Genomic DNA, 24,881 nt, shown 5'->3' on the forward strand with positions numbered 1-24,881 from the left:
GTAACACCAGTACAAATTTGAATCATTCGTGCAAATTACAACAGAGACATCCAAAGTTAGTACGAAGAAACTTACGTCTACCAACGGAAATCCGAGGTAGATGAAGTTCACCCGAAGCCTTCAGAAGATAGCCGAAGGTAATTGGACGTTTTTCCAGGGCTTTCGAAGATCACCCGAATCCCTCCGAAGAACAACGACTATCACCCTCACTCGCAGATTTTGGAACACCACCGACAATCACCTGAACCTTCTAAAGATTGCCGAAAATTTCCGATCACTACCAAAGATTGTCAAAGATCACTCGAAGCTCGCCGAAGACTTTGGAACATTTTTGGAAGTTTTGCAAATATTTTCGAAAATGTTCGAAGGTATTGGTCAGGAATACCAAACACACTGCAGCCTGCCTAAGGAAACAGTGTGTAGACCACATCAAATAGGATGCTTTCAAGTGTATTATTAGAGGTAGTCACATGATTATTTTCGTGCAATTTGGAATAAATAAGCACTAAAAGTTACACCCGCCCCACAGCCTCGTGCAATTTTGTTAGCCTTTGAAACATTTAATCGTGCTTATTTATTTCAAATTGCACTCAAAATTATGTGATTACCTATACAAATTCAGATACTTAAACGTATGTACTAAAAGTAAGAAAAGAACCTCACTGTAACGATGTGCTTAAGTTCTCTAGTCGGAAAGTCCCAACCCTGCGGTCCCTTCTGTCGCAAATTTGCTTACATAGCTATAGGTAGCTTGGTGGATAGAAGAGCAAGACTCTTCGTCCAACTGGATGGAGGAAAAGGAGTTTTCGTTTCTGACTTCTTCGAATTCCCTTTCAAGCTATACTGTCGGAAACTATCGGGTGACGTCACGTTCAATATCCTGGATTTGTTACATCACGTTACTGTCTCAGTAAACATAGTGTGCAAGTATGCGTGAAAGAATGATATAACATGTTCGCGGTTGGAGTGGACCTGTCAGAAAAGAGCTTCTTAACTAATGATTGTGGCTTGTAGATGGAACGTGACAAAGATAAGAGTGTCGGTTTATATAATTTCTTTGTACCTATTCGAGTTTTGGGGGGAAGATCTCTGTCTAAAACATGGCGTTTCCACACAAAGCTCTATAATTTTGGGTGAAACACTTTTCCAAATAACGCGTGAATGAAAAGCCGCGCAGACCTAAATCTTGGCGAGGTTGTTTATATATCAATCATCTATCATATTCCAGATTTTGACTTAATTTATTGAATGGTTCCGATTTTTATTTTTGATGGCGTGATAGTGTAAACCGGCAATTGTTTCAAATAGCTATTACGGGATGCTCAGGGCGCAAATACATAAACTGATTTCCCCCTGAGCATCCCATAATAGCTATTTGAAACAATAGAATTCAAAATGGCCGCCATACCGGCGGAAAAGTTCATTGACATACGATCGATGTGTCTGAAATTTTAATTAACCAATCAGCATTCAGTGGGCGGTAAAACTGTGCTCTCTTGACTTCACATGTATTCTCACAGGAAAATCATTTGCCCGAGGCCACTTTTCTCTCTAGAAAGCATATAAGATATAGGACAGAGATTTAAACGCCATCAACCATTTCTGATTGTATCAATAAGGAAAAATTTGGCACATTTTTGCCAGTTAGTTTTAAATCTGGGGCCAAAGCTAGCCTGGGTCTCCCAAGTTCGATGACTCGCTTGCTAGCTTGGATGATAAGTGCGCGGTTCTTTAAATCAAACAGTTTGTTCTTCGCTGAAACAAACCCATAATTTTCGAGTTAAGCATTAAAAAGGTTTATATTCTATTTCCATATTACATTACTGCATCCTCGCGTCCCTTTCTTAGGGCAGTGTAATGTGTGCAGTAGGTCATTCTTCAATGGCTTAGCACTGTCATCTGTTCGCATGGACTGCCCAGCCAACACTATTACACTACTGTACTGCACCCCCCTTTCCTCGGGCCAACATAATGCGTGCAGCTGGGCAGTCTCCAATGGTTTAGCAAGGTCAACGTTTCACATAGGCAGTCAACAACGGTTAATTAAACAAGCTTTTGGTGCCATCCTAGAACTATGTACCAAGATGTCAAAGCAAAGTTCACTTCTGAATTTAGCGCGGAAAATGACAACAAATATACGTCTGAGTGGTTAGAGCTTGTAATGAGTGTGGACAAAAATTACAAACGTTTCATTATATAAAATTTATTCTTACCAATCTGCTCACATTGCTTAGAAATAGCTTAGGTTGTTTGACATTGTTCCCACGATAACGTTCCAAGAACTGAAAAGACTAATGTGTTCATACCTCCTATTAATACTAAAGCGTGGGTTTCACTGGTGAGGCAAGCAGCCGAGTTTAAAGAGACTCTGAAAGGCTATGAGTAAGCGGGTGTGAACGTTTCTCAGTGTGTCCATAGACCTGCTTTCGAGTGCATTGCGGAAAACCAAGTTCTGTTATTCAAATATTATATGCTAACTCAATGATCTATTAATTAAGCTATTTTTAATTTACTCTTATATTGGGCAGCAGACTGTATTAACGACCGAGAAGTTAGCAAGTAAAATGTTTTGCGTAAGCAAAATTTATGAAATAATGGAGGCAAATGGAGTTATAATAGCTTTACGATGTAGAGAAACAATAGAAAATAAAACAAATTGCTAAATTACGTTTTCAGTTGATAACACCTGGAGAGAAATGTTGCGACTTTCAATTAGCACGCCCAAATCTTATGGCAAAGTGGCAGTTTTATTGTGTAATAATTTCAGTGCTCTTTGCATGCTGTTTTCCACCGTCATTCTGGAAAACAACTTAATTATCACATAGTATACCTTTCTTTGCCGTCCTCTGCAAAATAGCAACACGAAATGACCAAATTCTGCGTCGTCTACTGAAAGTGGACCACGACGTCTAATTTTTCGCATTTCCATTTGGAATTGAACGCTCTTATTGCATATTTAGACTGAGAAGAATGCAAATGATTTATTGCAATCAGAAAGTAAGTAATTGGCATGCATAATAAAGAGAACAATAAAGAGCGCTGATTAAATTTTGGGTTCGAAAATAAGAAGAGACTTTTGGCCACGCGGAACAAAAACGAAACAAGACAGCCAGAAGCAAACGCACACCACTACTGTGGTACAAAAATGGGGAGATTCTCTGCTCGCTTTACTACGGAAACAAAGGTCTAGTGCAAGAAATCATGCCCGTAACGCAGGCTAATGCAGCCGGTGACCGTCGTTTATGCATTTAAGTTAGGGAGCCAATGTTGTGAATAATAGAAATATGAGGAGCACATTATATGGCAACATTTTTCTCGTCTTATATATTGAATGAGTTTTGATAAAACAATTGCACATTCTTTTTGTTTTTACTTCAGCTTATATGGAGGGTCTTGAGTACCTTCACCGGAAGACAATTGCTCACCGTGACATTAAATCTGAAAAAATTCTGTTTCAAAAAGTTGATGGTAAAACGATCGTGAAACTTACAGATTTTGGACTGGGTCGTCGACTTCCATGGAACTCTGACGTCATCAAGCGTGAGGTATCGCCCCTGAAACAATAGCCGTCGAAGTCGAAGTCGGTTGCCGCGGCTTCATTGCAAGATCAACCAGGTCCTTCCTGTCAAACATCGGACTCCCAAAGAAAGCTCTCCGAGCAACAATCAAGGCTCTTCAAGAAGAAGCAGAGGCAGCATCCAACTGGATCTGACAGTCATCGCGCAGTGCCTAAATCTGCGCTGATCACAATATCTTATTAAACTGCATCCAGTAAAGCTCTCTGCTGCCTGGACTCTCCTTGTGCATACACCACACGCTTGCTGCTATTACGCCTGACCAGGCATCACCCAGTGGCATCTGCCGCTGGCGGCGCTAGGAACTGTAGTCCCATTGCTAGCCGCCGAAACTACCATAGTTCCTGGTCAACGGCTGACGAGGGTGATGCCTAGCAGTTGGCAGTTAAAGCCTCTGTATGAATTCCTCTATGTATGACTCCCTGGATAGTAAGGTGACGTCTAGGAAAGACTGGTGACGCCCTGGAATAGACTGGTGACGCCCTGAAATAGACTGGTGACGCCCTGTAATAGACTGGTGACGCCCTGGAATAGACTGGTGACGCCCTGGAATAGACTGGTGACGCCTTGGAATAGACTGGTGACGCCTTGGAATAGACTGGTGACGCCCTGGAATAGACTGGTGGTGCGTTCTCAACCACAAGAGATGACAGCCGGAAAGATGGTGCAATCAGTGTGCTGGGCTAGTCCCCCACATGCTGTAACTAACCTTGACTTCTAGCAGCTTAAATGAGATATGCTCCCAGGGTGTCCGAACAGGGGGAGAGAATCTAACACCCACCATCGATAATCTTGATGACGACCCGACACTGCCTACGATTTCGACCTGCCACTGCGGTAAGAGCTTTGGCAATGCTCGTGGACTGTGAACACATCAATCACGATGGTGTGCCAACCGACAGCAACGCAACCTTCCTAGTGAAGGAAATAAGTCGATTGATGGGAACCAGAGCCCGGATTTAAGCCACAGTGCTCAAGAGCCCATAGCCTATTCGCGTCAGCCGCCTGGTGCCTCCACTAGCAATGCCAAAATCCAATGGGCTAAAGGCAATGCAATGGGCAACTAGATAGTGACCTGAGTATCATCCTCCGCTCCCGACTCAGAGGGAGTACGGTCAACCAGCTTAGCCTATTTAGTAGTGTGGTATATGAAACATGTCTCGAGAAACTCGGTGCGGTAGAGTCAAAGAACGGGAGGCTAGGAGTAGTGAAGAGACCTAACAGAAGGCAGGTGAGGAAAGGACAACTGCGGAAAAACCAGAGAGCCTTAAAGCGCCAACTGAAGGAAGCTCCTGAGCATGAGAAAGCTGGACTAAGAACCCTACTGGACGACATTAAGAAGCAGATACTCGTCCTGTCTCGTGCCGAGAACCAACGGAAGCGACGGAAGCGAAAGCGGAAGACCAGGGATGCTTTCTACAAAAACCCGTATGCCTTCGCCAAATCACTGTTCACTGAAAGCAAGAGCGGTGTTCTGGATGTGCCCCAGGAGGAGCTGGAAGAGCACTTGAAAAAGACCCACTCCGATTCCTGTCGAGATGTGCCGCTGCCTCACATGCACGGCATTACGAGGCCACCCCCACCAGGTGTAGACTTTGATATGTCCAACCTCAAAGCGAAAGAAGTTCGTGAGTCCGTGCGGACAGCCCGTACCAAGAGTGCTCCTGGCATGAATGGCTTATCCTACAAGCTGTATAAGAACTGTCCGCTCGTGCTTGGCGAGCTCACGGTCCTCCTGCAACGGGCCTGGAAAGAGGACCTGATACCTCAAGACTGGTGCCTCGCGGATGGCATCCAAATCCCCAAAGAGAAGAACTCAGTTGGCATTGGCAACTGTCGCCCGATTTCGCTGCTTAACGTAGAGGGCAAGATCTTCTTTGGCGTTATCGCTCGCCGAATGACAAACTTCCTCATGGACAATGGGCTTATTGATACCTCTGTACAGAAAGCCGGTATCCCAGGGTTCCGTGGATGCCTGGAGCATGCTCAAATGATCTGGAACTCTATCCGGACGGCCAAGCAAGACAAAAGTGAACTGCATGTGGTCTGGCTTGACATCGCCAATGCCTACGGATCAGTCCCCCATGACCTGATCTATCGTTCCCTCGACTTCTTTTACATCCCAGGAAAGATCAAAGTGCTCCTGCAAAAGTACTTCGACTCAGCCTTCATGCGCTTTACTACCCAGCGCTACACAACCAACTGGCAATCGTTGGAGATTGGCATCATGATGGGCTGCGTCATCTCTCCACTCTTGTTCATTATGTCTACGGAGATGCTGTTACGGGGAGCCAAAGATGCAACTGAGGGGGAGATAGTGGATGGAGGCATAGTGCTACCACCAATGAAAGCGTTTATGGACGATGTTACAACTCTTACTTAATCCAGGACTGGGACAGAGCCCCTCCTTCAGCGCCTGAATGAGCTTTTTGCATGGTGCCGTATGAAAGCCAAGCCCAAGAAATGCCGCAGTCTCTCCATCGTGCACGGACAAGTCAAAGAAATCCACTTCTCCATTGGTGGCGACCAGATTCCAACCGTTAAAGAGCAACCTGTAAAGAGTCTCGGCCGGTGGTATAGCATCCCACTTACTGACCGCCATCGCGGTACCGAAATTGAGAAAACTGCAAAGGAAGGTTTAATAGCCATCAGTGAGACAGATCTCCCTGGAAAGCTGAAGGCATGGATTTTCCAGCATGGCTTCCTTCCTCGTCTGCTTTGCCCACTACAGATTTACGAGGTAACACTCACTCGTGTTGAAACAATCCAACGGCACGTCAGCAAATGCCTCAGGAAATGGCTAGGGGTCCCTCCCAGCTTTACAACTGTCGGGCTGTACAGCCGCTCGGCAAAGGTACAGCTATCACTTTCTTCAGTTTTGTATGAATTTAAGGCTGGCAAGGTGCGTCTCCACATGATGCTCCGGGATTCGCCTGACCAAGTGATCCGCGAGGTACAACCCGTGGTGAAATCTGGCCGGAAATGGACTGCTTAACAGGCCGTAACTGAAGCAGAAGCCAGCCTTCGAATTAAGGACATCGTAGTTGCGGTGCAAGATAGTAGAGCTGGTCTGGGTAATGACGTACATCGCTGGTTCTCTGCGCAGGGTCCAAAAGGCCGTCGTGAGATGATCATCGAGGAGGTACGCGCCATCGACGAAGAAAGAAGATCAGCTACAGCAGCTGGTTTCGCTAAACAGTGTGCTTGGTCGTGCTGGGAAGAGGCAGAGCAGAGAAAACTCAGCTGGCCCACCCTTGCCGAGATGGAGCCACTGAGGATCAGCTTCCTACTGAGGTCTACGTACGACCTCCTTCCTACGCCTACAAACCTCAAACAGTGGGGTATTATCGACGACGACATTTGCCGCGCGTGCAACCAAACGCGTACCACTCTAGAGCATGTGTTAACAACGGCTTGCAATAAGTCACTTCAGAAGTACACCTGGAGGCACAACAGAGTGTTGCGGGTTCTAGCTGAAGCCACACAGGACCAATGCGCAGCCCCAACCAGCCGCTGTGAAGAGAGCGAAACAGTCGAGGCTACTTAAGGGTGCCCAAGACTGGCAAATGCTGGCTGATCTATCTAAAGCCCTGCATTTTCCATGTCACATTGCCATCACAACTGTGCGCCCAGACATCTTAATCTGGTCCGACTCCCGTAAATGCGTGCATCTGGTCGAACTAACTGTGCCTTGGGAAGGGAACTTTGACTTTGCTAACGAACGCAAGAGAACCCGTTACGAGCCTCTCCGTGCTAGCTGTGAAGATCGTGGCTGGACCTGCAGTGTTATACCCGTCGAAGTCGGTTGCCGCGGCTTCATTGCAAGATCGACCAGGTCCTTCCTGTCAAACATCGGACTCCCAAAGAAAGCTCTCCGAGCAACAATCAAGGCTCTTCAAGAAGAGGCGGAGGCAGCATCCAACTGGATCTGGCAGTCATCGCGCAGTGCCTAAATCTGTGCTGATCACAATATCTTATTAAACTGCATCCAGTAAAGCTCTCTGCTGCCTGGACTCTCCTTGTGCATACACCACACGCTTGCTGCTATTACGCCTGACCAGGCATCACCCAGTGGCATCTGCCGCTGGCGGCGCCAGGAACTGTAGTCCCGTTGCTAGCCGCCGAAACTACCATAGTTCCTGGTCAACGGCTGACGAGGGTGATGCCTAGCAGTTGGCAGTTAAAGCTTCTGTATGAATTCCTCTCCCTAACCGATTCTGTTGGTCCAGCAGTTGACATCTGGGCATGCGGAATAATTCTGTTCTCGTAACTTGTGGGATATCCACCATTCTGGCAAAATGATGACAAAAAATTGATGTTATTGATTGTTGAAGGATGCTAACATGGGGTCGGGCTACTGAGACCAAGTGTCAGATGACGCTACAAGCGAGTAACAGTTTTTAAAGCTCTGAATCATCCATGGAGATCGGGCATTGAAGAAAATGAGGAGGAGAAAATTGGACATTTTACCAGGAATTTTGTTTCAAGATAACAAACACAATAAGGAAATCGGAAATTTACTTTGATGCTTTTATTTTCACTTTTATTCCTTGTTTTCATAAAGGTATTTTCTAAGCATCTGAGTCATCTGCCAAGCAGTGCTATTTTTCTTACGCGATTAAGTTAGCTCAGAGGTCAGTAATTAAAACCAACCAATCATCTTGTTCCATTACCAGCGCAATATTTTCCAAGTGTTGAACTAGGTGCCGGTATGCTGTTCCAGATGAGCTCTTCATTTTTTGGGTTCACTCTTCTAAAAGAATTAAAATATGTGTAAAATATACTTTTCAATAGCCCTTTTTTATCCTTCTTTCTCTCTTTCTTTTATTTCCCGTTTTTATTGTTTGCTTTTTTCTTGTTGTCTTTTTTTTAATCTAAAAAAACGTCAGGTTCTACATCAGAATTTCGCTATTAAAGCTGATGTTGTATTCCCAGTCCGTGGTTACACTTTCTGTCGTGTAAGAAATCTCTTATATGTTAGGTCAAGCTTGCTCCGAACCGTCCGGCACCACAACGGCCTTTTCTCCATGTAGAACTATTGCCGAGATTCTACCAGTATGTTCTTCGCACCTGGTTCTTAACCTATTTAGACCGGGATGTTTTTCTATCTTCCGACCGGGGGTTGGATGGACTGAGATTCCGTTTTCCTCCCCTTCCCTTCGTAACTTCAAAAATATTTACGTAGTGACAAAGAGTCTCACAAAGTATAGATGACGTCCAAAACTCCCTGCGTCTCCGTGAGCAATATAAGGTGATGACGTCATACCACGTGAGACTCACCAGCTGTGAATTATTCGTCACTGAAGGAAGGATGATAAAGTGAGATTCCGTTTTCCTCCCCTTCCCTTCGTAACTTCAAAAATATTTACGTAGTAACAAAGAGTCTCACAAAGTATAGATGACGTCCAAAACTCTGTGCGTCTCCGTGAGCAATATAAGGTGAGCACGTCATACCACGTGAGACTCACCAGGTGTGAAGTATTTGTCACTGAAGGAAGGATGATAAAGTATTTTAACTGGAATAGGCGATGGATAGTTTGAACCAGCGATTGAATTCTTCGTTTGTTTATGGGCACTCTCAGAAAAAAAAGTAATTCACATGGTTGAGATTAACACCGAAGCGACATGCAGACATTATTGTCAAACCCGTCAAACTTTTTCTTCAATGTGACTGTAGGCCAATTGTGGTCTGTTGCTATTCTGCCGTTACTTTGCTCTCTCACGGGTTATTTTTCGCTTTTACTTCATGCTCAAATAATCTCATTATTATGCTCGAAAGGCGTCACTGTTATGAACCACTATGGTCACCTAAAAAGCTAATATTTACTCTGGTTATATTGAAGCATGAGGAACCCGTCAATGCAATCTTCTACTCCTCTGGCTTGGTTATTAAGAGATGAGTTTTATACCTTGTAATAAAAACTCTCGCTCTGATGCAGCAGAAGAGGGTTGAACCAGCAAAAACATCCTACATGCTGAAACAAATCTGGAAGCTCTCTTCCATGTTGAGACCACCAGGTAGTAACATATTTCTATCTGCCTGCCCAAGGCCGTGATCCCACCCGTCAACAAGGTTTTGCCAGTATTATTCCAGCATAATGCTAGATTCTTTCGCCTCAATGTCATGCCAGCATAATGTATAAAACCCTGGCTGATAGACCGTGATTTTGGCCAGATGACAGGTAACATTTTGATGGGAATATTACGAGGGTAGCAAGAGTAGAGAGTATTGATGGATAAGGTTTATCCTTTCCATAGCTATGTATCACTTTCTGCATTGATGCTCAGTGCGAAATGGACAAATCTTCAATGATTGCCCTCTTTTATAATCCTTTATTTTTTATTTAAACCATAAATTCATACCATCATAGAACAACCAAAAATAATTTTACGAACTGCTGTCAGATCAAAGTACTGGTAATCACAACTTAGGTAACTCGCTCTAATTACACTATCTTTTGCAAAGGAGCTATCCCGGACGAGACCTTTAAGGGGCGTTCAGATCAAGAATGCGCCAAAGAAACTGTGGTACGTGTACATGTAAGCTATCCCAGCCCACTGTGTAGCCACCACCGTAATGACGTCACCAGCTTGAAGGCGAAACACCCCGCCTGTGGAATATGCAAGTTCTGTATTTCGTAACGTATGTGGTGGATGAACCATTGCGACGACTTTGTTGTTCACAAGGATAGAAATCCTTACGGGTTTCCCGCTTTTCCCGCGGTAGTAAATCTGTTCGTAGATGTAGTACCTTCCAGAGATGGGCACCGTCAGCTTACCGTCGTGGTACTTCATACCGCCTGCAAGATGGCTGTACGGAGCCTTGAGAATCCAGTCTTTTATGACTACGAGACATAACATGAACTGTTTGATGAGCATTTCTGTTGTTAAATCCTTACGTCTACTGCCGGTGACATCGCACATATTACTTCTAAGTAACAGAACGTTATTCTCCGTCATTTGTCCAGCTCTTGACAAGTTATCACTAAAAAAAGCAGTTTCAAAAATCACTTATCACAAGGTAAAATTTCTATGTTAAGCAGTTTTTGAAAAGCGCTATCAACTAGAATGGTTGTTACTAATACAAAGTGGTTGTTACTAGTACAAGTAGATTGGTTGTTACTAATACAAATCTTATCTTACCTTATCTTATCTTATGTTATCTTATCTTATGGGGCGATCATTGTTTTCATTTTTTACATTTTGCGTTATTAGCATACGACTTTGCAATCAGAGGGCATCGAGATGGATACGAATTGACTCCTGGCATTGTTAAAAGAGCCTTTGAAACTTAGTAATTGGTGTCATATTGAAGGAGATATGTTGCATTTCAGAAGTAGCAAAATGTGTGGGGGACAAAAGCGGTAATAAAAATTTGAGTTTTTAAACCCCCCGTCTCCAAAAAAGTATGTAATACATCAGATTATATTCCTTCGGACAGTAAATCGTACCATGCCATTTCAATATTCAAAAAAGGTATTTTTGTAACTCGAAGCAGAATCGAAATGGTAATGTGAGAAATATTGTAAACAAAGATTCCCCTATGGTACAGAATTTCGAAAACATCATTTTCTAGCGAAATCGTTCTCCGTGTTTTACCCACCTTATAGCAGTATTTCTCATTAGCCCTTTAAATTATAAAAAGGCTCTCATAAGCTTACAGTGAAAGGTGCTATGTAATTTCAAGAAAGTTTGAGTAATTTTTAAGGTATCTGTGAAGGATGATAAAAGGGGTGGAGAAATATTACATTAATAAGCTAGACAGGGAAAAAACAGTTAAGGACCATTAAGTTACACAAAATTTAGAAAAAAAACAGACACCAAAATGGACCGATTCTGAAAGAAGTGTGCTCCCGTTACAGTTTTCCATCTGATGGCTTTTTAGCCTTTCTTTTAATTCCTTAATCTATAATATTCGTCTCTTTGCTTTCTTGCATGCAGCCGTAGCACCACTGAATTCTGCCACCAGTATCCAAAAGTCCCAACCATCAACTTTTACCTTCATTTACTTTATAACTGACATCTCCTCGGTTAGCACCCTCAATGTGTGCGGAAGGTTTCTTTGGATCCTATTCAAAGAGACGACAAAAGGAATCGGTAAATTACACTATACATTTCGGAATGAGCACACAAAAATCGGACTTCTATTGATACAATACATGCAAGTGCTCTTAAACTAAAACATGAGCAGTCCAGCACTTTCATCCATTTTTCTTCTGGGTTAAACAAAAATTCCCTTCAAACTGGGTAAACTTCAGTAAAATAATTACATGTCATTGCTTCGGGACTCTGTACTGATTTTAGACCTTTGACGTTCGTGGATAGGAGGAGTATGATAAACCGAAAAATTTCCTCTCATCGCTCATAGTAAACGACAGTTTCTTACCTGCAAACGACAATTACAAGGAGCCGTCCCAGCATCTCCCTTTTCACCTTTTGCTCCTGTGTCACCTTTTTCGCCCTTTTCAGCCTATAATAACCATCAAGAGAGATACACCACCTGCATTACCTACACAAACTACACGTAGGAAACCAACTAATCCTACGACACGAATTAAAGCAACTACACCAACTACATCAACTACATTAACTACACCAACTACATCAACTACATCAACTACACCAACTACACCAACTACACCAACTACACCAACTACACCAACTACACCAACTACACCAACTACATCAACTATACCAACTACACCAACTACATCAACTATACCAACTACACCAACTACACCAACTACACCAACTATACCAACTACACCAACTACACTAACTACACCAACTACATCAACTACACCAACTATACCAACTACATCAACTACACCAACTATACCAACTACACTAACTACACCAACTACACCAACTACACCAACTACACCAACTACACCAACTACACCAACTATACCAACTACACTAACTACACCAACTACACCAACTACACTAACTACACCAACTACACCAACTACACCAACTACACCAACTACACCAACTATACCAACTACACTAACTACACCAACTACATCAACTACACCAACTATACCAACTACACTAACTACACCAACTACACCAACTACACCAACTACACCAACTATACCAACTACACTAACTACACCAACTATACCAACTACACTAACTACACCAACTACACCAACTACACCAACTACACCAACTACACCAACTATACCACCTACACTAACTACACCAACTACATCAACTACACCAACTATACCAACTACATCAACTACACCAACTATACCAACTACACTAACTACACCAACTACACCAACTATACCAACTATACCAACTACACCAAATACACTAACTACACCAACTACATCAACTACACCAACTATACCAACTATACCAACTACACCAACTATACCAACTACATCAACTACACCAACTATACCAACTACACTAACTACACCAACTACACCAACTACACCAACTATACCAACTACACTAACTACACCAACTATACCAACTACACTAACTACACCAACTACACCAACTACACCAACTACACCAACTACACCAACTATACCAACTACACTAACTACACCAACTACATCAACTACACCAACTATACCAACTACATCAACTACACCAACTATACCAACTACACTAACTACACCAACTACACCAACTATACCAACTACACCAAATACACTAACTACACCAACTACATCAACTACACCAACTATACCAACTACATCAACTACACCAACTATACCAACTACACTAACTACACCAACTACACCAACTACACCAACTACACCAACTACACCTACTACATCAACTATACCAACTACACCAACTACACCGACTACACCAACTACACCAACTATACCAACTACACCAACTACATCAACTACACCAACTATACCAACTACACCAACTACACCAACTACACCAACTACACCAACTACACCAACTACACCAACTACACCTACTACATCAACTATACCAACTACACCAACTACACCAACTACACCAACTACACCAACTACACCAACTATACCAACTACACCAACTACACTAACTACACCAACTATACCAACTACACCAACTACACCAACTACACCAACTACACCAACTACACCAACTACATCAACTACATCAACTACATCAACTATACCAACTACACCAACCACACCAACTACACCAACTACATCAACTACACCAACTATACCAACTACACTAACTACACCAACTACACCAACTACACCAACTACACCAACTACATCAACTACATCAACTATACCAACTACACCAACCACACCAACTACACCAACTACATCAACTACACCAACTATACCAACTACACTAACTACACCAACTACACCAACTACACCAACTACACCAACTACACCAACTACACCTACTACATCAACTACACCAACTACACCAACTACATCAACTACACCAACTATACCAACTACATCAACTACACCAACTATACCAACTACACTAACTACACCAACTACACCAACTACACCAACTACACCAACTACACCAACTACACCAACTACACCAACTACACCAACTACACCAACTACACCTACTACATCAACTATACCAACTACACCAACTACACCAACTACACCAACTACACCAACTACACCAACTACACCAACTATACCAACTACACCAACTACACCAACTACACTAACTACACCAACTATACCAACTACACCAACTACACCAACTACACCAACTACACCAACTACACCAACTACACCAACTACATCAACTACATCAACTATACCAACTACACCAACCACACCAACTACACCAACTACATCAACTACACCAACTATACCAACTACACCAACTATACCAACTACACCAACTACACCAACTAGACCAACTACATTAATTACACTAACTACACCAACTATACCAACTACACCAACTACACCAACCACACCAACTATACCAACTACACCAACTACACCAACTATACCAACTACACCAACTACACCAACTACACCAACTACACCAACTATATCAACTACACCAACTACATCAACTATACCAACTACACCAACTACACGAACTACACGACCTACACCAACTGCACCAACTACACTAACTACACCAACTACACCAACTACACCAACTACACCAACTACACCAACTACACCAACTACACCAACTACACCAACTATACCAACTACACCAACTACACTAACTACACCAACTATACCAACTACACCAACTACACCAACTACACCAACTACACCAACTACACCAACTACACCAACTACACCAACTACATCAACTTCATCAACTATACCAACTACACCAACCACACCAACTACACCAACTACATCAACTACACCAACTATACCAACTACACCAACTACACCAACTACATCAACTACACCAACTATACCAACTACACCAAATACATTAACTACACCAACTACACCAACTACCTCAACTACACCAACTACACCAACTATACCAACTACACCAACTACACCAACTACACCAACTACACCAACTATATCAACTACACCAACTACATCAACTATACCAACTACACCAACTACACCAACTACACGAACTACACCAACTGCACCAACTACACTAACTACACCAACTACACCAACTACACCAACTACACCAACTACATCAACTACACCAACTATACCAACTACACCAAATACATTAACTACACCAACTACACCACTGAACTACACCAACTACCTCAACTACACCAACTACACCAACTACATTAACTACACTAACTACACCAACTACATCAACTAGACCAACTACATCAACCACACCTACTACACCAACTACACCAACTACACCAACTATATCAACTACACCATGTACACCAACTACATCAACTACACCAACTACACCAACTACACCAACTACACCAACTACACCAACTACACCAACTAGACCAACTACATCAACTTCATCAACTATACCAACTACACCAACCACACCAACTACACCAACTACATCAACTAAACCAACTATACCAACTACACCAACTACACCAACTACACCAACTACACCAACAACACCAACTACATCAACTACACCAACTATACCAACTACACCAAATACATTAACTACACCAACTACACCACTCAACTACCCCAACTACCTCAACTACACCAACTACACCAACTATACCAACTACACCAACTACACCAACTACACCAACTACACCAACTACACCAACTATATCAACTACACCAACTACATCAACTATACCAACTACACCAACTACACCAACTACACCAACTAAACCAACTGCACCAACTACACTAACTACACCAACTACACAAACTACACCAGCTACACCAACTACACCAACTACACCAACTACACCAACTACATCAACTACACCAACTATACCAACTACACCAAATACATTAACTACACCAACTACACCACTGAACTACACCAACTACCTCAACTACACCAACTACACCAACTACATTAACTACCCTAACTACACCAACTACATCAACTAGACCAACTACATCAACCACACCAACTACACCAACTACACCAATTACACCAACTACACCAACTATATCAACTACACCATCTACACCAACTACATCAACTACACCAACTACATCAACTACACGATCTACACCAACTAAACCAACTACATTAATTACACTAACTACACCAACTACACCAGCTGCACCAACTACATCAACTACACCATTTAAACCAACTACACCAACCACATTAATTACACCAACTATACCAACTATACCAACTACACCAACCACACCAACTGCACCAACTACATCAACTACACCAACTATACCAACTACACCAACTACACCAACTACATCAACTATACCAACTACACACACTACACCAACCACACCAACTACACCAACTACATCAACTATACCAACTACACCAACTACACCAACTAAACCAACTATACCAACTACACCAACTACACTAACTACACCAACTACATCAACTACACCAACTACACCAACTACATTAATTACACTAACTACACCAACGATACCAACTATACCAACTACACCAACTACACCCACTACACCAACTATATCAACTACACTAACTACACCAACTACACCAACTACCAAACTACACCGGCTATACCAACTACAGCAACTGCGCCAACTGCAGCAACTACACCAACTACACCAACTACACCAACTGCATCAACTACACCAACTATACCAAATACACCAAATACATTAACTACACCAACTACCTCAACTACACCAAGTACACCAACTACACCAACTACACCAACTGCACCAACTACACCAACTACACCAAATACATTAATTACACTAACTACACCAACTACACCAGCTGCACCAACTACATCAACTACACCATCTACACCAACTACACCAACTACATTAATTATCCCAACTACATCAAATATACCAACTACATCAACTACACCAACTATACCAACTACACTAACTACACCAACTACACTTACTACACCATCTATACCAACTACACCAACTACACCAACTACACCAACTACATCAACTACATCAACTATACCACCTACACCAACTATACCAACTACACCAATTACACCAACTACATCAACTATACCAACTACACACACTACACGAACTACACCAACTACACCAACTACATCAACTATACCAACTACACCAACTACACCAACTACACCAACTACACCCACTATACCAACTACATCAACTATACCAACTACACCAGCTACACCAACTACACCAACTACACCAGCTACACCAACTACACCAACTACACCAACTACACCAAGTACACCAACTACATTAATTACACTAACTACACCAACTATACCAACTACACCAACTACACCAACTACACCAACTACATCAACTATACCAACTACACCAACCACACCAACTACACCAACTACATCAACTACACCAACTATACCAACTACACCAACTATACCAACTACACCAACTACACCAACTAGACCAACTACATTAATTACACTAACTACACCAACTATACCAACTACACCAACTACACCAACTACACCAACTATGTCAACTACACCAACTACATCAACTATACCAACTACACCAACTACACGAACTACACGAACTACACCAACTGCACCAACTACACTAACTACACCAACTACACCAACTACAGCAACTACACAAACTACACCAACTACACCAACTACACCAACTATACCAACTACACCAACTACACTAACTACACCAACTATACCAACTACACCAACTACACCAACTACACCAACTACACCAACTACACCAACTACACAAACTACACCAACTACACCAACTACACCAACTACACCAACTACACCAACTACACCAACTACACCAACTACACCAACTACACCAACTACATCAACTATACCAATTACACCAACTACACCAACTACAAAAACTATACCAACTACACCAACTACACTAACTACACCAACTACATCAACTACACCAACTATACCAACTACACCAAATACACTAACTACACCAACTACATCAACTACACCAACTATACCAACTACATCAACTACTCCAACTATACCAACTACACTAACTACACCAACTACACCAACTACACCAACTACACCAACTACACCTACTACATCAACTATACCAACTACACCAACTACACCGACTACCCCAACTACACCAACTATACCAACTACACCAACTACACTAACTACACCAACTACATCAACTACACCAACTATACCAACTACATCAACTACACCAACTATACCAACTACACTAACTACACCAACTACACCAACTACACCAACTACACCAAGTACACCAACTACACCAACTACACCAACTACACCAACTACACCAACTACAGCAACTATACCAACTACACCAACTACACTAACTACACCAACTATACCAACTACACCAACTACACCAACTACACCAACTACACCAACTACACCAACTACATCAACTACATCAACTATACCAACTACACCAACCACACCAACTACACCAACTACATCAACTACACCAACTATACCAACTACACCAACTATACCAACTACACCAACTACACCAACTAGACCAACTACATTAATTACACTAACTACACCTACTATTCCAACTACACCAACTACACCAACCACACCAACTATACCAACTACACCAACTACACCAACTATACCAACTACACCAACTACACCAACTACACCAACTACACCAACTATATCAACTACACCAACTACATCAACTATACCAACTACACCAACTACACGAACTACACGAACTACACCAACTGCACCAACTACACTAACTACACCAACTACACCAACTACACCAACTACACCAACTACACCAACTACACCAACTATACCAACTACACCAACTACACTAACTACACCAACTATACCAACTACACCAACTACACCAACTACACCAACTACACCAACTCCACCAACTACACCAACTACACCAACTACACCAACTACACCAACTACACCAACTACATCAACTTCATCAACTATACCAACTACACCAACCACACCAACTACACCAACTACATCAACTACACCAACTATACCAACTACACCAACTACACCAACTACACCAACTACACCAACTACATCAACTACACCAACTATACCAACTACACCAAATACATTAACTACACCAACTACACCACTGAACTACACCAACTACCTCAACTACACCAACTACACCAACTATACCAACTACACCAACTACACCAACTACACCAACTACACCAACTACACCAACTATCTCAACTACACCAACTACATCAACTATACCAACTACAGCAACTACACCAACTACACGAACTACACCAACTGCACCAACTACACTAACTACACCAACTACACCAACTACATCAACTACACCAACTACACCAACTACATCAACTACACCAACTACACCAACTACACCAACTACACCAACTACACCAACTACACCAACTACATCAACTACACCAACTACACCAACTACACCAACTACACCAACTACATCAACTACACCAACTACACCAACTACATCAACTACACCAACTACACCAACTACACCAACTACACCAACTACACCAACTACACCAACTACACCAACTACATCACCTACACCAACTACACCAACTACACACACTACACCAACTACATCAACTACACCAACTACACCAACTACACCAACTACACCAACTACATCAACTACACCAACTACACCAACTACACCAACTACACCAACTACAACAACTACATCAACTACACCAACTACACCAACTACATGAAGTACATGAACTACATGAACTACAACAACTACATCAGCTACATGAACTACATCAACTACAACAACTGCACCAACTACATGAACTACACCAACTACACCAACTACACCAACTACACCAACTACACCAACTACACCAACTACACCAACTACACCAACTACACCAACTACACCAACTACACCAACTACATCAACTACACCAACTACACCAACTACATCAACTACACCAACTACACCAACTACACCAACTACACCAACTACACCAGCTACACTAACTACATCAACTACACCAACTACACCAACTACATCAACTACACCAACTACACCAACTACATCAACTACACCAACTACACCAACTACACCAACTACACCAACTACACCAACTACACCAACTACACCAACTACACCAACTACACCAACTACACCAACTACACCAACTACACCAACTACACCAACTACACCAACTACACCAACTACATCACCTACACCAACTACACCAACTACACCAACTACACCAACTACACCAACTACATCAACTACACCAACTACACCAACTACACCAACTACACCAACTACATCAACTACACCAACTACACCAACTACATCAACTACACCAACTACACCAACTAAACCAACTACACCAACTACATCAACTACACCAACTACACCAACTACACCAACTACATGAAGTACATGAACTACATGAACTACAACAACTACATCAACTACATGAACTACATCAACTACAACAACTGCACCAACTACTTGAACTACACCAACTACATCAACTACACCAACTACACCAACTAGACCAACTACACCAACTACACCAACTACACCAACTACACCAACTACACCAACTACACCAACTACACCAACTACACCAACTACACCAACTACATGAAGTACATGAACTACATGAACTACAACAACTACATCAACTACATCCACTACACCAACTACATGAACTACACCAACTACACCAACTACATGAACTACATCAACTACACCAACTACACCAACTACATGAAGTACATGAACTACATGAACTACACCAACTACACCAACTACACCAACTACACCAACTACACCAACTACACCAACTACACCAACTACACCAACTACACCAACTACACCAACTACACCAACTACACCAACTACACCAACTACACCAACTACATGAAGTACATAAACTACATGAACTACAACAACTACATCAACTACATCAACTACATCAACTACACCAACTACACCAACTACACCAACTACACCAACTACACCAACTACATCAACTACACCAACTACACCAACTACATGAAGTACATGAACTACACCAACTACACCAACTACACCAACTACACCAACTACATGAAGTACATGAACTACATGAACTACAACAACTACATCAACTACACCAACTACACCAACTACACCAACTACACCAACTACACCAACTACACCAACTACACCAACTACACCAACTACACCAACTACACCAACTACACCAACTACACCAACTACACCAACTACACCAACTACAACAACTACATTAACTACATCAACTACATCAACTACAACAACTACACCAACTACACCAACTACACCAACTACACCAACTACACCAACTACACCAACTACATGAAGTACATGAACTACATGAACTACACCAACTACACCAACTACACCAACTACACCAACTACATGAAGTACATCAACTACATCAACTACACCAACTACACCAACTACACCAACTACACCAACTACACCAACTACATCAACTACACCAACTACACCAACTACACCAACTACACCAACTACACCAACTACACCAACTACACCAACTACATGAAGTACATGAACTAGATGAACTACAACAACTACATCAACTACATGAACTACATCAACTACAACAACTGCACCAACTACATGAACTACACCAACTACATCAACTACACCAACTACAGCAACTACACCAACTACACCAACTACACCAACTACACCAACTACACCAACTACACCAACTACACCAACTACACCAACTACACCAACTACACCAACTACATCAACTACATGAACTACATGAACTACAACAACTGCACCAACTACATGAACTAAACCAACTACATCAACTACACCAACTACACCAACTACATGAAGTACATGAACTACATGAACTACAACAACTACATCAACTACATCAACTACATCAACTACACCAACTACACCAACTACACCAACTACACCAACTACATGAAGTACATGAACTACATGAACTACAACAACTACATCAACTACATGAACTACATCAACTACAACAACTGCACCAACTACATGAACTACAACAACTACATCAACTACACCAACTACACCAACTACACCAACTACACCAACTACATGAAGTACATGAACTACATGAACTACAACAACTACATCAACTACATGAACTACATCAACTACAACAACTGCACCAACTACATGAACTACACCAACTACATCAACTACACCAACTACACCAACTACACCAACTACACCAACTACACCAACTACACCAACTACACCAACTACACCAACTACATGAAGTACATGAACTACATGAACTACAACAACTACATCAACTACATCAACTACATCAACTACACCAACTACACCAACTACACCAACTACACCAACTACACCAACTACATGAAGTACATGAACTACATGAACTACAACAACTACATCAACTACATCAACTACATCAACTACACCAACTACACCAACTACACCAACTACATGAAGTACATGAACTACATGAACTACAACAACTACATCAACTACATCAACTACATCAACTACATCAACTACACCAACTACACCAACTACACCAACTACACCAACTACATGAAGTACATGAACTACATGAACTACAACAACTACATCAACTACATGAACTACATCAACTACAACAACTGCACCAACTACATGAACTACACCAACTACATCAACTACACCAACTACACCAACTACACCAACTACATGAAGTACATGAACTACATGAACAAGAAAAACTACATCAACTACATGAACTACATCAACTACAACAACTGCACCAACTACATGAACTACACCAACTACATCAACTACACCAACTACACCAACTACACCAACTACACCAACTACATGAAGTACATGAACTACATGAACTACAACAACTACATCAACTACATCAACTACATCAACTACACCAACTACACCAACTACACCAACTACACCAACTACACCAACTACACCAACTACATGAAGTACATGAACTACATGAACTACAACAACTACATCAACTACATGAACTACATCAACTACAACAACTGCACCAACTACACCAACTACATCAACTACACCAACTACACCAACTACACCAACTACACCAACTGCACCAACTACACCAACTACACCAACTACACCTACTACACCAACTACACCAACTACACCAACTACATGAACTACACCAACTACACCAACTACACCAACTACACCAACTACACCAACTACACCAACTACACCAACTACACCAACTACACCAACTACACCAACTACATGAAGTACATGAACTACATGAACTACAACAACTACATCAACTACATGAACTACATCAACTACAACAACTGCACCAACTACATGAACTACACCAACTACATCAACTACACCAACTACACCAACTACACCAACTACACCAACTACACCAACTACACCAACTACACCAACTACACCAACTACACCAACTACACCAACTACACCAACTACACCAACTACACCAACTACACCAACTACACCAACTACATGAAGTACATGAACTACATGAACTACAAAAACTACACCAACTACACCAACTACACCAACTACACCAACTACACCAACTACACCAACTACACCAACTACATGAAGTACACGAACTACATGAACTACAACAACTACATCAACTACATCAACTACATCAACTACACCAACTGCACCAACTACACCAACTACACCAACTACATGAAGTAGATGAACTACATGAACTACAACAACTACATCAACTACATCAACTACATCAACTACACCAACTAAACCAACTACACCAACTACACCAACTACACCAACTACACCAACTACACCAACTACACCAACTACATCAACTACACCAACTACACCAACTACACCAACTACACCAACTACACCAACTACATCAACTACACCAACTACACCAACTACACCAACTACACCAACCACACCAACTACACCAACTACATGAAGTACATGAACTACATGAACTACAACAACTACATCAACTACATCAACTACACCAACTACATGAACTACACCAACTACATCAACTACACCAACTACACCAACTACACCAACTACACCAACTACACCAACTACACCAACTAAACCAACTACACCAACTACACCAACTACATGAAGTACATAAACTACATGAACTACAACAACTACATCAACTACATCAACTACATCAACTACACCAACTACACCAACTACATGAAGTACATGAACTACATGAACTACACCAACTACACTAACTACACCAACTACACCAACTACACCAACTACACCAACTACACCAACTACACCAACTACACCAACTACACCAACTACACCAACTACACCAACTACACCAACTACACCAACTACATGAAGTACATAAACTACATGAACTACAACAACTACATCAACTACATCAACTACATCAACTACACCAACTACACCAACTACACCAACTACACCAACTACACCAACTACATCAACTGCACCAACTACACCAACTACATGAAGTACATGAACTACACCAACTACACCAACTACACCAACTACACCAACTACATGAAGTACATGAACTACATGAACTACAACAACTACATCAACTACATCAACTACACCAACTACACCAACTACACCAACTACACCAACTACACCAACTACACCAACTACACCAACTACACCAACTACACCAACTACACCAACTACAACAACT

General features: G+C 41.9%; 1 protein-coding gene and 1 pseudogene across 1 annotated transcript in view; one reads left to right on the forward strand and one right to left on the reverse strand.

Moving 5' to 3' along the window:
• The first annotated feature begins 2,084 nt into the window (after window positions 1-2,084).
• On the forward strand, window positions 2,085-8,067 carry LOC145485601 (calcium/calmodulin-dependent protein kinase type 1-like; annotated as a pseudogene).
• Window positions 8,068-10,073: 2,006 nt separating this feature from the next.
• LOC145484188 (tumor necrosis factor ligand superfamily member 15-like) overlaps window positions 10,074-24,881 on the reverse strand; it is a 48,121-nt gene continuing 33,313 nt past the window's right edge. Inside the window, exons 3-5 of the mRNA XM_081462820.1 lie at window positions 11,962-12,045; window positions 11,575-11,644; window positions 10,074-10,420 (exon numbers count right to left, since the gene is read on the reverse strand). Coding sequence (XP_081318946.1) covers window positions 10,074-10,420; window positions 11,575-11,644; window positions 11,962-12,045 — 501 coding nt within the window. The remainder of the gene's footprint in view (window positions 10,421-11,574; window positions 11,645-11,961; window positions 12,046-24,881) is intronic.

Source organism: Orbicella franksi, chromosome 4 (assembly GCF_964199315.1).
Source record: "Orbicella franksi chromosome 4, jaOrbFran1.1, whole genome shotgun sequence".
NCBI classification, from domain to species: domain Eukaryota; kingdom Metazoa; phylum Cnidaria; class Anthozoa; order Scleractinia; family Merulinidae; genus Orbicella; species Orbicella franksi.